Below are 14,452 nucleotides of genomic sequence, written 5' to 3' on the forward strand. Positions count from 1 at the left end.
GGGCTACCAAGGAACCTGTGCTCTTTAGTTGTGTTCTATGTCTGGGAGTCTAGACATTGAAATCACTATGATGCTCTTCATTCTTTTCAGAGCATGAAGTGCCTCCTTTCTTTGACCTAAAACCTGTGTCAGTAGATCTTGCTCTTGGAGAGAGTGGCTCTTTTAAATGTCATGTCACTGGAACTGCACCAATCAAAATCACCTGGGCCAAAGATAACAGAGAAATTCGCCCTGGAGGCAACTACAAGATGACTTTGGTTGAAAATACTGCCACACTAACTGTTCTCAAAGTAGCCAAAGGTGATGCTGGACAGTACACCTGTTATGCAAGTAATGTTGCTGGAAAAGACTCTTGTTCTGCTCAGCTGGGTGTACAAGGTACTTGTTACAAGGATGAACCCAAGATGTCTTTTGTATTTTTAAAAATCTCTTAATAAGAGGGGTAGATATACTAGTAAAGTATGTTTAGAACCATAGTTTAGTAATTAGAAATGACCACATAGGGCCTTAGAGATTAAACTAAGTGGCAAATTGCTTGACTAGAAGCTACAAATCCCTGGAGAGAAAGAGACAGAAAGGTAGAGAAGAAGAGAGATAGACAGAGAGACAGAGAGAGAGGAGATCAAATGTACCAAATGCTCAAGGGCCTACAAAATGGGTCTGTTCTTAAAAATTACTTTAAAAAGATGAAACTGGAAAGACAAGAACTGAAAATATTTTTTAAAGTATCCAAATAGAGACCAGGGCAAAAATCAAACAAAACTTTGACCACCCCCCCCCCAAGAAATTATCATAGGATTAAAAATGAAAAAAAATTCCAAACCACTTATTTTCCATAGTAAACAAATAGACTTCCCCCTCTTAGGTATAGCATAATGTCTAAAAGGTCCTTCAGAAGAATCTATATTAATCAAAGGTGAGCTTTGCTTTTCCTCCATCAGCCCTGAGTGCATCATTATCTGATATTATGGAACATGTTCTCAGGCCTTTCACAACTTCTGTTACCAGAAATTAAATATCTAACCAAAGGAACTATTAGCCTAACCCATTAGAGCATTTTTATGACTCTTTATGGAACAGTTTATAAATAACTTGAAGTTAAAATAGAATTAGAAGCAGCAGCCCATTTGTTCTCTGACATATAGCTAATCATTTTTATCACTTAAGTCAATACTTTTATTATGGGTAATGAAGTAAGCTTTTGCTTCAATCATGTCAAAACGATTACAAAGGTTGGAGAAATCTCTACTAAGGTATATAAGAGATTACTGTACTTTTAAAATATTAAAATATGTGATTCATTTTTCTCTGGCCTTCATGATACATAAGTAATGTCTTTGTCGCCTTATGAAATAGACAGTCCTCCAGTGGCTCACACACAGACAGGTAATCAAATTATCTCATTTTTTTCTGACTCCAGAGGACTCTGTTCTATTGCCTCAGTCTGGCACTAAAGAAGTGATTTCTCTTGCTAGAAAGAGAGACAGACTGTAAAGAATGTCTTTTTCCCTCCTGTAGCCATCTTATTTAAGATGGGTGCTCACAGAAAGATAAACATATTTTATTTCAGACATTTTCTATTAGGTTTCACTTACCTATCATTTTCTGAACTGCCTCAAGTGATATTTGGTTTCTGGAGCTAAAGACTTCTCTGAAAGTGGTTTCTCTTTTTTTCCATATCTTGAATTATAAATGTTCTTCTTTTCTTTTTTTTCTTTTTTTCTTTTTTTTTTTTTTTTTTTACTGTCTCTTACCCTGTGTTTTCCTTCTTGGCGCTGTAGAACCACCTAGGTTCATTAAGAAGCTAGAACCTTCAAGAATTGTGAAACAAGATGAATATACAAGATATGAATGCAAAATAGGCGGATCTCCAGAAATCAAAGTTTTATGGTACAAAGATGAGACTGAAATTCAAGAGAGCAGTAAGTTCAAGATGTCCTTCGTGGACTCAGTGGCAGTGTTGGAAGTGCACAATCTCGTGGTGGAAGACAGTGGAGACTATGCGTGTGAGGCCCGCAATGCAGCAGGCAGCGCAAGCAGCAGCACCTCCTTAAAAGTTAAAGGTCAGGCCCTCCCCTGCCTCTGGGTTTTCACAATGGCCTCATTTGGGGAAGGGGGGAGGTGGTTCTTCTTCATTCCTTTAACACACCATTGTTTTTAAGTTGTTCATGCATACAATAAAAGAAATCAAAGGAGATATGTTCTTTCTCTGACAGACTAAGAAACTGATTCTTACCTTCACCCAGATGTTAAACTAAATTCAACCTGATTTTCCTATTTTCTACTTCTAGAACCACCTATTTTCCGCAAGAAACCTCACCCTGTGGAGACACTTAAAGGAGCAGACGTGCACTTTGAATGTGAGCTTCAGGGCACTCCCCCATTTCAAGTTTCTTGGCAGAAAGACAAGAGAGAACTCAGGAGTGGCAAGAAGTACAAGATAATGTCAGAGAACTTCCTTACAAGTATCCACATTCTGAACGTGGATACAGCAGACATTGGGGAGTATCAGTGTAAAGCCACCAACGATGTGGGCAGTGACACTTGTGTTGGTTCCATCACAATGAAAGGTTAGACTAGTTTCATTCTCTTCTGCTTATTAGTTTCCTACTAATTTCAATATTTATACTTTTTTCTTTTTCTGAATCATTTTATATATCATCTGCTTCCATTTTTTTCATCATACCAATATATTTATACAATCTTGCCAACTGGTTTCAATGACATTTAAGAAGTTAGCTAAGAGTCAGGTATCAGTGGTATTACAATAGCCAGGTACCAGTAGGATAACAGCCCATTCCTTTAATCCTAGCTACTCAGAAAGCTGAGATCTGAGGATCACATTTTGAAGCCAGCCTGGACAGGAAAGTTCATGAAACTCTTATCTCCAATTAACCACCAAAAATTTCAGAAATGGAACTGTGACTCAAGTGGTAGAGTGATAGCCTTGAGTGAAAAAGCTCAGAGAGAGTGCCCTGACCCTGGGTATAATATCCAGGACTGGTGCACACACACACACACACACACACACACACACACACACACACGTTAGATGAGACAATATGTTCAATTTCTTTTATTACTTAATACAAACTTGAGGGTAACTTTGGCCTCATCTACCAAGAATGCCTTATTTTAGAAAAGGAGATATGGTATTATCACTTGTTTGATTTCATGCTTACATTATTTGAAGGAAACTCTATCAGTCATACACATCTTAAAACATTGACTTGCTTCTCTTTGCATCAGCACCACCAAGATTTGTGAAGAAACTCAGTGACATCTCTACCATCATTGGAGAAGAAGTCCAGCTGCAGACGACAATTGAAGGAGCTGAGCCAATTTCAGTGGTGTGGTTCAAAGATAAGGGGGAAATCGTTAGAGAGAGTGACAACATATGGATTTCTTATTCAGAAAACATTGCAACTCTGCAGATTTCAAGAGCGGAGCCAGCCAATGCTGGGAAATATACCTGCCAGATCAAAAATGATGCTGGAATGCAAGAGTGTTTCGCCACACTATCTGTTCTTGGTTAGTACAAATTGAAAGTTAGGAACACAAAGTGCATACTTACCAGGGTCTGTTTCCTTTCCTTTTTAAAAATTTTGATTTCACAATGTGATACGATTTTTTTCTTATTCCAGAGCCTGCAGCAATTGTGGAAAAGCCAGAATCCATGAAAGTTACAACAGGAGACACCTGTACCTTGGAGTGTACAGTGTCTGGCACACCTGAACTCAGTACTAAGTGGTTTAAGGATGGAAAGGAGCTGACAAGTGACAGCAAATACAAAATAAGTTTCTTCAACAAAGTATCTGGCCTTAAGATAATTAATGTGGCTCCCAGTGATAGTGGGATATACAGTTTTGAGGTACAAAACCCTGTTGGTAAAGACAGCTGCACAGCCTCCATCCAGGTCTCAGGTTGGTTGACTTCTCTTTTCATTCTTCATTGTAACAATGTAGTTCCCAGCTATCTGTATGCTTCAGTTTAACATGAGTCTCACATCCATTTACTTCGTAAAACTAGAGGTTAACACACCTATAGAATTAAAAGGAAGTGGCCTGGTGCTGGTGCCTCATGCCTGTAATTTTAGATACTCAGGAGGCTGAGATATGAGGATCATGGTTCAAAGCCGACCTGGGGGGAAAGGCCATGAGACTCTTAACTCCAATTAACCACCAGAAAACTGGAAGTGACATTATGACTCAAAGTGGTACAGTGCTAGTCTTGAGTAAAACAGGCTCAGGTACAGCTCTCATGCCCCAAGTTCAAGCTCTGTAACTGACCAAAAAGAAAAAAAGAATTAAAAGCAATCATATTCAAAAGTTATAGTCCTTTCTTTTGCAAGGGATTCCAAAAGCATGGTAGGAGTGAAAACCAATCCTTGGGAAGGGTTAGAGTAGTTTTCCCACTATTACTTATGCTAGAACATTTTCAACGTATGAAGACACACAACAACAAAAGACTAAAACTTCTGACTGGGAATGTGGCTCAGTGGTACAGTGCTTGCCTAGCAAGCTCAAGGACCTGAGTTTAATTCTCAGTTGGAAGGGAGGGAGGGAAGAAAGGACCCCAAATAGTAATCCTACAGATTCTCTAGACTTCTGTTTATATAATGTCACAGAGGATTTTTTGAGACTTACAAAAGAGCTTGACAGAGCTAATGAAGTTACACCAAAAAGATAAGAATTCTCTAAACTCAATGTGATTATGCATGTCTTCCATTCCAACACATTGGGGACAGAGGAAGGATTTTGGGTTTGAAGCCAGACTGAACTACGTAAACAATATCCAAAAGAGTAATCATTAAAAATATAATTCTCTTGAGTGACTTTATAACCAATATTCCTCCATTTTATTTATTGTTGTTCTCTTATAAATCACATTCAGATCGGATTATTCCTCCTTCATTTACAAGAAAACTGAAAGAGACAAATGGTTTATCAGGCTCCTCCATTGTGATGGAGTGCAAAGTCTATGGATCACCCCCAATCTCTGTCTCTTGGTTCCATGAGGGAAATGAGATCAGCAGTGGAAGAAAATATCAGACCACTCTTACAGACAACACTTGCGCCTTAACTGTAAACATGCTAGAAGAATCTGATGCTGGTGACTACATGTGCATAGCTACAAATGTAGCTGGTTCTGATGAATGTAGTGCACCCTTGACTGTGAGAGGTTAGTTCAAAATAGAGTAAAATGGAACTACATTTCTGACATGATTAAGCACTGTTATCATCATAGTTCACAAATGCTAAACTGTCCATGTTGTGTCTTTTCATTTAGAACCTCCATCTTTTGTTCAAAAGCCTGAGCCCATGGATGTCTTAACTGGAGCCAATGTCACTTTCACAAGCATCATAAAAGGAACACCTCCTTTCAATGTTAATTGGTTCAAGGGTAGCAGCGAGCTAGTCCCTGGGGCTAGATGTAATGTATCCTTGGAAGATTCGGTAGCTGAACTGGAATTGTTTGATGTGGATACATCCCAAAGTGGAGAGTACACCTGCATTGTCAGTAATGAAGCTGGAAGAGCTTCCTGTACGACAAGTCTCTTCATAAAAGGTTTGTCAGCTATCCCATGTTTACAAAATTGATATTAGTGTACTGATCAGATATGCTGTATCTATGTGTATATGCATTGGTTTCATGTGTTCAATCTGTTTACTTTAGCTCCAGCCAAATTTGTGAAGAGGCTGAATGATTACAGCATAGAGAAAGGAAAACCCTTAATCTTAGAGGGAACATTCTCGGGAACTCCTCCCATCTCAGTTACCTGGAAGAAAAATGGGATAAATGTAACTCCTTCTCAGAGGTGTAATATTACCACAACTGAAAAGTCAGCCATCTTGGAAATTCCAAGTAGCACAGTAGAGGATGCAGGACAGTACAACTGCTATATTGAAAATGCTTCTGGGAAAGATTCCTGTTCTGCCCAAATTCTGATACTAGGTTTGTCATGTTCATTCACACCTTTGTATCCAAGTTACGATTCTCACATGTCACCCTCATAACTGATTATCTCTCTTGGCTACAGAACCACCATATTTTGTGAAGCAGCTAGAGCCTGTGAAGGTGACTGTTGGAGATTCTGCCTCTCTACAGTGCCAACTTGCTGGAACCCCTGAAATAGGGGTGTCTTGGTTTAAGGAAGATACAAAATTGAGACCCACCACTACCTACAAAATGCACTTTAGGAACAACGTGGCTACACTGGTTTTTAACCAGGTTGATATTAAGGACAGTGGAGAATACATCTGCAGAGCTGAAAACAGTGTGGGAGAAGTTTCTTCATCGACTTTCCTTACTGTTCTAGGTGATTACGATATGAAAAGTGATTTAATTGGGCTTCTTTTGAGATAGCATTTAAAATACCTTGTGGGGGCTTTCTTTGAGGGATAATCTTCCTGAATTCTAAGCTTTCTGCTTATATTATTCCATCTTTAGTCAATAGCTGATCGTTTTCTATATTATTTGAGGAGACAAATGATTACTAAGTGCAATTGAGAGAGTGAGTGGTTTGGTCACTTTCCTCTATAATTAAATCCTTAAGAAAAATAAGTGACTATATATTTTTAAAAAACTGCACTCCATGTATGTCTTATCCAGATTTCTAGAAGGCAGTCTTAAACAATAGGAGGAACTGATATATGACTACATTAAATCATATCCACTTTTTAAAAAAATAATTTTATTTATATTTATTTAGTCAGTCAGTCCTGGGCCTTGAACTCAGGGCATGAGCACTGTCCCTGGCTTCTTTTCCACTCAAGGCTAGCACTCTGCCACTTGAGCCACAGTGCCACTTCTGGCCGTCTTCTATATATGCGGTGCTGGGGAATCGAACCCAGGGCTTCGTGTATGTGAGGCAAGCACTCTTACCACTAGGCCATATTCCCAGCCCCCAAATCATATCCACTTTTGCAATGGACTTTATGTGTCTTACTGTATAAGACTTTCCCCTAAATCTCTGTTTCCCTCTATCCCCAAGTTAATTTAGGAGCTTTGAATATTTCCTAATATCTTTACAGAAAGTTCATGTATATTTGTGAGAACAAAATATGTAATAAGTTAAAAATATCCCAAAGCCAATGTTGATTGCTTTAATCTTCTTCCTTCAGAGCAAAAGCTTCCACCATCCTTTTCTCGACAACTGAGAGATGTACAAGAAACAGTTGGACTGCCAGTGGTTTTTGAATGTGCCATAAATGGATCCGAACCGATTTCAGTATCTTGGTTTAAAGATGGCAAACCACTAAAAGATAGTTCAAATGTGCAAACATCATTTTTAGATAATGTTGCCACTCTCAATATTTTTAAGACAGATCGGAGTCTTGCCGGCCAGTATTCCTGCACTGCTACAAACCCAATAGGCTCTGCTTCTTCTAGTGCCAAGCTCATCCTCACAGGTTAGTGGATTCTTACATTTCTATCCATGTAATTGAAGTTATTGTAACTAACTACAAAATTAGGGAGGAAATGCTACTATTTCTGTAAGCTGAGGTGATCTAGCCAAGAGCCTGAAAACTTGTCTTTGTGCTCTCCTCTTAGAGGGGAAGAACCCACCATTCTTTGACATTCCTTTGGCTCCTGTGGATGCTGTGGTGGGAGAGAGTGCTGACTTTGAATGTCATGTCACTGGGACACAACCTATCAAGGTCAGCTGGGCCAAGGACAAAAGAGAGATTCGAAGTGGTGGCAACTATCAGATTAGTTACCTGGAAAACAGTGCCCATCTGACAATCCTCAAAGTGGACAAAGGCGACTCTGGACAGTACACCTGCTTTGCTGTGAATGAAGTGGGAAAAGACTCCTGCACAGCTCGGCTTAATATAAAAGGTAGCAATTGTTTGTGCATGGGGTGCAGCTACAACTGTCCTACTAGCATAGTTTTTATTTTGGATGAAATGTAAGGCTCCATTTGTAAGCAAATGACATGAAAATGTCTAAGAGGTAATAACTTTCTCTAAAGAAAGAAGTAATCTTAAACTATTTTCTTTCCTAAAACCGTGTATGTCTTACCATACTTTAAGAACAAACCTTTTGTTTTACAAGGGTCTGCATCTATAAATGGCTATACATTATTCTCATCATCCATGTTCTAAGTCAAAGAAATGTTTAGAACAAGCTTGTAGAAAGAAGCAAGAATGCCTACGAGTCTGTCCTCCTACACAATGGATTGAAGTGATTAGCCTTGGTTTTTAACTAAAAGCAGGACTTCCCTTTCTTGGAAAACCTTATATAAATAATCGAATTATAGATTCTATTTTCTATATCCTCAATTTTTTACAGAGCGATTAACCCCACCAAGTTTCACGAAAAAGCTCTCTGAGACAGTAGAAGAAACGAAAGGAAATTCATTCAAACTTGAAGGGCGTGTAGCCGGTTCCCAACCCATAACCGTTGCATGGTACAAAAATAATGTAGAGATACATCCGACTTCAAACTGTGAAATCACATTCAAGAACAATGCTCTACTGCTACAGGTCAAGAAAGCAGGCATGGCTGATGCTGGGTTGTACACTTGCAAAGTGTCAAATGATGCAGGCTCTGCTCTGTGCACCTCTTCAATTGTCATCAAAGGTCAGCTACCTTACAGCCACATCCTGTTGTATTTTCTTTTCACCATTTGCTACCAATACATATTTCTTCTGACATCTTGATTAAATATGTTATATGAGACAAAAATATCCATTATCTAGTCAGAATTTCATCATATCACATGTGTTCACTAAAATATATTATTTTAACCTAATAATTCCTAAGGTCAATGCCATTTATTAGACTGAGATCAGTTCTCTAATCATATCCCAAAATTCTGTTATAAGTCAAAGCCTACTTTGAAATGTGTGTACAAGTAACAGATACTTTCCCAAAGCTCATTTACTTTGAAAAACATTAAAAACTGCCAGAGAACAATTTATTGGTTTTGTTTACTATTAATGAAATGCTGAAAAATTCCCCTTCTAAGTATATTTCCAAAGGATTGTTGCTTAACATATATTACTCAAAGCTTTTGTCCTGTAATTCAATATTAACTTCAGAAAATAGAATAAAATTTGCTCAAAACAAAACCAAATATGGATGGAAGATATTATATATCATTATAAAAAACATACTAAATACACAGTCATAATTTGAAGCAATAAAATACACTGTTGTTTAAAGGGATCATTATTTGGTTTTCTGGCTATAATGGCTTCATCCAGTTTACATTAGAGATTATAAGAATTACTTTCAAACTAACTTCTTAGAACATCTTAGAGCTAATAACCAATTGACAATTTTGTTGGCCATCTCAGAGTGCACAGATAGTGGGTTAGTATCAATAGGATAATATCATTAACAAGATAGTAGTACCTGGTTATCTAAACTAATTCTAATTCTCCACTCATTTGATGGAATTGAAATGCATTTAGTTGATACATTTACTAAAATAAAAATCATTTACTCTTATCAGGTTTATATTCATGATGATTTTGCCATTGAAGAGACAGATGCTTTCTATAGAATTCTAAGGCTGCCTAGTGAGGCATTTTAAAAGAATAATTATCAGAAGTTATCACCTTCACCTTCTTCTTCTTAGTTATAGGTCCTGGAATCAATGAATCAAACTATTACATAACACCAAGTTTCATGTGGCATTCTCTCATATTACTCTTTTATATCCATTTTCAGTTGAGCACTAAGTTTCATTATCAATTCCTTGACCTAGGATTGAATTTTAAATGCAACTAGACCTGTAGCTAATAGCTAAAAATAAACATCAGGGAAAAAAAATCATACATTAAGATTAGGACTCATACACTGCTCAGAGTATGGCTCTCTTTCCCAGAGAGTAATGCTTTTTGCTCCAAATGTAGTTTTTTTTTAAAGGTGAGAATCCCTTAAAAAGCTAGCTTTTTGGTTCAGTGAAAATGAAGCTGGAGGCAGATTTTAGAAAATAAAAAATCTGTTACATGACTTAGAAGTTGTTGGCAGTGTCATGTTTGTAGTGCTTAATAAGGACACAGATGCTTGAGTGGCTTGTGGACAGCATGGCATCTGTTGTTTGCTTGTTTCTAAAATCTTTATGTTTGAAAAAAGAAATCCAACATATGTTAACAATTGCCCCCCAGAGAAGAGTAAAGCATGGCACAGAATTCCATCCCTTTGCCTATTACCTGTTAGAATGATTGACCTGTTGAAAGAATAACTGTTTTACTCTGTTCCTTTCATGGAACTTAAAACTTTCTTTTAGGGCTGGGGATATGGCCTAGTGGCAAGAGTGCTTGCCTCATATACATGAGGCCCTGGGTTCGATTCCCCAGCACCACATATACAGAAAATGGCCAGAAATGGCGCTGTGGCTCAAGTGGCAGAGTGCTAGCCTTGAGCAAGAAGAAGCCAGGGACAGTGCTCAGGCCCTGAGTCCAAGCCCCAGGACTGGCCAAACAAAAAAAAACAACAAAAAAAAACCTTTCTTTTACTTCATACTCTTCATGAAAAATCTCTTTTCAATTCCAGAACCCAAGAAGCCACCTGTATTTGATCAGCATCTTTCTCCAGTAACAGCGAGTGAAGGAGAATTTGTACAGCTCAGCTGCCATGTATGGGGATCTGAGCCAATCCGAATCCAGTGGCTGAAGGCAGGCAGGGAAATAAAGCCTTCAGACAGATGCAGCTTCAGTTTTTCTAGTGGGACAGCCGTGCTGGAACTCAAGAATGTGGTGAAAGCAGATTCAGGAGATTATGTGTGTAAAGCTTCAAATGTGGCTGGAAGTGACACCTCCAAATCCAAAGTGACAATTAAAGGTAGAGACACCTCAACAGCCAATGAATGGAATTTAATTTTTAGAAATACCAATTATTGGTCATTGTAATTTTAACTTCCTTATTATACCTGAAATATTGGGTGATATGACAGAACTAATTTCAACACAAATAATGTGAAGTTATCCCAAGTTCACAACCTACTCCTTGACTAGATTGGAAGAGTCCAGCATATCCATAAGAATATGTGTTGTGCTCTTCCAAAAATTATGTTCTCTCAATGTGATATAAAGTATCCCTGGAAGAGTTCTATAAAATCAAGCCAAATCTAGGAATATAAAGTTAAAAGCTACTTGTGATTATAGCTCCACTTACAAATACTTGTCACTAGAGAAGTCTAGGCAACTGCTATATCGCCTATAAAAACAGCCATATTTCCTATCTCATTTTCATATATGTAGCAAATCTTGGAGTACCTGATATTTACAATACTTCCAAGCTCTTATAACCTATTTTTACATGGGGGAATATTAGACACAGTTTTAAGGTTGTAATAACGACACATGCCAATGTGTATTTTCAGAAAAACCAGCCACAGCACCATCAGCTAAGAAAGCAGCAGTAGATGGCAAACTGTTTTTTGTATCTGAACCTCAGAGCATTCGGGTTGTAGAAAGTAAGTATTTCATGAAAATACATCATCATTTCTTACACCTTTTATGAGCTGAGTTCATTTTGGAGGAACCAATTTGGGTAACTTGTCCAGTTTTTGAAATAAATTTGTTTTTGTTATTCCATAGAAACAACTGCCACATTCATTGCAAAAGTTGGAGGTGATCCAATCCCAAATGTTAAGTGGACAAAAGGGAAGTGGAGACAACTGAACCAAGGTGGTCGTATTTTTATCCACCAAAAGGGTGATGAAGCAAAACTGGAGATTAGAGACACCACAAAAACTGATTCTGGATTATATCGCTGTGTTGCTTTTAACAAACATGGTGAAATAGAAAGTAATGTTAACTTACAAGTGGATGAAAGGAAGAAACAGGAGAAAATTGAAGGTGATCTTAGAGCAATGCTGAAAAAGTAAGTTCACACATAAACATGCATGGGTATCATTTATCCACAAACAGACTTCTCAAGAAGTCAGCTTATTGCTTAGTTTGTCATATGGCATACAACACTTATGAGAAACAATAAGCCAGTACCCAATATTTGGGTTAAAATTGGTAGTTCATTAGCATATATTTCTGAATTATCATAAGAAAGTTTTAAGAATGACGTTCATTGTAAAGCTTTTAAACAAAACAACTTCTCCAGAGAAGTTCAATGAGTCTAAAGTATCTAAACATGATTTTCTTGTCTTTACATATGACTTGTTAGGCTCTAAATTATTTTTTTAACATTTTATGCATGTTTAACAATTGCCAAAAATTTCAATACAATTTATGTTTAAAATAATTATTAAATCAGCACTCAATTCTATACTTCCCCCCCAATGGCATGAAATATTTACTTCTTGTGAAGTTTTCAATTGCTGTTATTCTCTTTACATTGCTGTCTTTTTTTAGCATGATATTTTCTTTTAATTTAATTATTATCAAAGTGATGTACAGAAGGTTTACAGTTTCATTTTTAAATATGGTATTTTTTTTGCCAGTCCTGGGGCTTGAACTCAGGTCCTAAGCACTGTCCCTGGCTTCTTTTTGCTGAAGGCTAGCACTCAACCACTTGAGCCACAGTGCTACTTCTGGATATATATATAGCTGAGGAATCAAACCCAGGGCTTCATATATGCGAGGCAAGAACTCTACCACTAGGTCATATTCCCAGCCAGTATTGCAGTCTTAATTAGGCTCTCTGCTCAGAAAGTTTACAGAAACATTTCTATTATTCTTCCTTTTCATATACTCTCTGATTGAATTTCTATACTTTGTAACAAGTTCAGTACTAATCCAGTCCATCTCCAAATGCAGATTGGTTTTTATTGTTTTAGTCAACATGCTAAAATTAATATTTGTTGACTAAAAACCAAGAAATATTCTTCTGGGAGAGAAAATGACATTCATAATCTTTCAATTGCAATAAATAATTTAAAATAAATCTAAGTCAAATGATTTGTATTTATTTTATCTAGGACACCAGCCTTAAAGAAAGGATCTGGAGAAGAAGAAGAAATTGATATCATGGAACTTCTCAAAAATGTTGATCCTAAGGAATATGAAAAATATGCCCGCATGTATGGAATCACTGACTTCCGGGGGCTCCTCCAAGCATTTGAACTTCTTAAGCAAAGTCAGGAAGAAGAGACACATCGATTGGTATGATTTTTGTGTACAGCATATGTAAAAGAAATCCTATTTGAAATACCTAGCGTATTTCATATTAACACAATTACTTGTTACCATAACCCTATAGTTATGAGAGATCAACTAATGTACTCTAACATCAAGAATAAGGATAGGAAGTGGGAGAAGGAGAATGTAATCATAATACTCAATGTGTGTTTTATGAAATTAAGCAAACTGAGGGTTAGGAGGTGCTGGGTTGAGAGGGATGGGGAAGAATGATGAACAGGGGAAAATTAATCAAGATGCATTGTATTTATAAATTGATTTTTGATTAGTATCTCCTTTGTGCAACTATTTAAAGATAATGAATATAAAATTTTAAAATGGAAGTGGACAACAGTAATACATATAAATTTTTATTTTTTATGTAATACTTATTTTTATACTCCTCAGGAAATTGAGGAAATAGAGAGGTCAGAGAAAGACGAAAAGGAATTTGAGGAACTTGTATCATTTATCCAACAAAGACTGACTCAAACAGAGGTAAAATGAAATCTGCTGGTAATGAAGAATACAAAGTATTAACCAAAAAATAAAAAAGAAAGAGTTATTCATGTGTTTCAATTCTTTCTTCCCTAGCCTGTCACTCTGATCAAGGATATTGAAAACCAGACAGTCCTCAAAGATAATGATGCTGTCTTTGAAATTGACATTAAGATTAATTACCCAGAAATCAAGCTCTCATGGTACAAAGGGACTGAAAAGTTGGAACCCAGTGATAAATTTGAGATAAATATCGATGGTGACAGACATATACTCAGGGTCAAAAATTGTCAACTGAAAGATCAGGGCAATTATAGACTGGTTTGTGGACCACATATTGCAAGTGCCAAACTAACTGTAATAGGTAAGAAAACACTTCACCAAATCCTTATGAGCTTAAATTACTAATTGAGCATCTCTTCATGTGATATTAAACAAAACATGTTACTGTGTCCCATACAGAGCCTACATGGGAAAGACATCTTCAGGATGTTACTTTGAAAGAAGGCCAGACTTGTACCATGACATGCCAATTTTCTGTGCCAAATGTAAAATCTGAGTGGTTTAGAAATGGCAGACTACTTAAACCCCAAGGTAGAGTGAAAACAGAAGTGGAACACAAAGTCCACAAACTGACCATTGCAGATGTTCGAGCAGAAGATCAGGGTCAGTATGCCTGCAAACACAATGACCTTGAAACTTCAGCAGAGCTTAGAATTGAAGGTGAGTAAAAGGCTGTGACTGCATAACTCCAATGACTTGTGACCAGCATAGTGCAATGGCAAACACTGTGAAAGGCCCCTGACTTTCCATTAGCAAATAGATCCCAAAGGGCCTCTGTGTTTTCTTTTTCTAATATGCAC

The 14,452-nt window shown here is 37.2% G+C and overlaps 1 protein-coding gene across 1 annotated transcript in view; it reads left to right on the top strand.

Moving 5' to 3' along the window:
* Ttn (titin) overlaps window positions 1-14,452 on the top strand; it is a 285,277-nt gene that overhangs the window by 94,587 nt on the left and 176,238 nt on the right. Inside the window, 19 exon segments of the mRNA XM_048345167.1 lie at window positions 91-378; window positions 1,782-2,063; window positions 2,292-2,570; window positions 3,250-3,531; window positions 3,645-3,923; window positions 4,894-5,181; window positions 5,290-5,568; window positions 5,677-5,955; window positions 6,041-6,319; window positions 7,125-7,412; window positions 7,555-7,842; window positions 8,296-8,586; window positions 10,510-10,797; window positions 11,339-11,431; window positions 11,556-11,841; window positions 12,893-13,076; window positions 13,500-13,589; window positions 13,686-13,953; window positions 14,052-14,312. Coding sequence (XP_048201124.1) covers window positions 91-378; window positions 1,782-2,063; window positions 2,292-2,570; window positions 3,250-3,531; window positions 3,645-3,923; window positions 4,894-5,181; window positions 5,290-5,568; window positions 5,677-5,955; window positions 6,041-6,319; window positions 7,125-7,412; window positions 7,555-7,842; window positions 8,296-8,586; window positions 10,510-10,797; window positions 11,339-11,431; window positions 11,556-11,841; window positions 12,893-13,076; window positions 13,500-13,589; window positions 13,686-13,953; window positions 14,052-14,312 — 4,872 coding nt within the window.

The sequence above is a fragment of the Perognathus longimembris genome, chromosome 4 (assembly GCF_023159225.1).
Source record: "Perognathus longimembris pacificus isolate PPM17 chromosome 4, ASM2315922v1, whole genome shotgun sequence".
In the NCBI taxonomy this organism is placed as follows: Eukaryota; Metazoa; Chordata; class Mammalia; order Rodentia; family Heteromyidae; genus Perognathus; species Perognathus longimembris.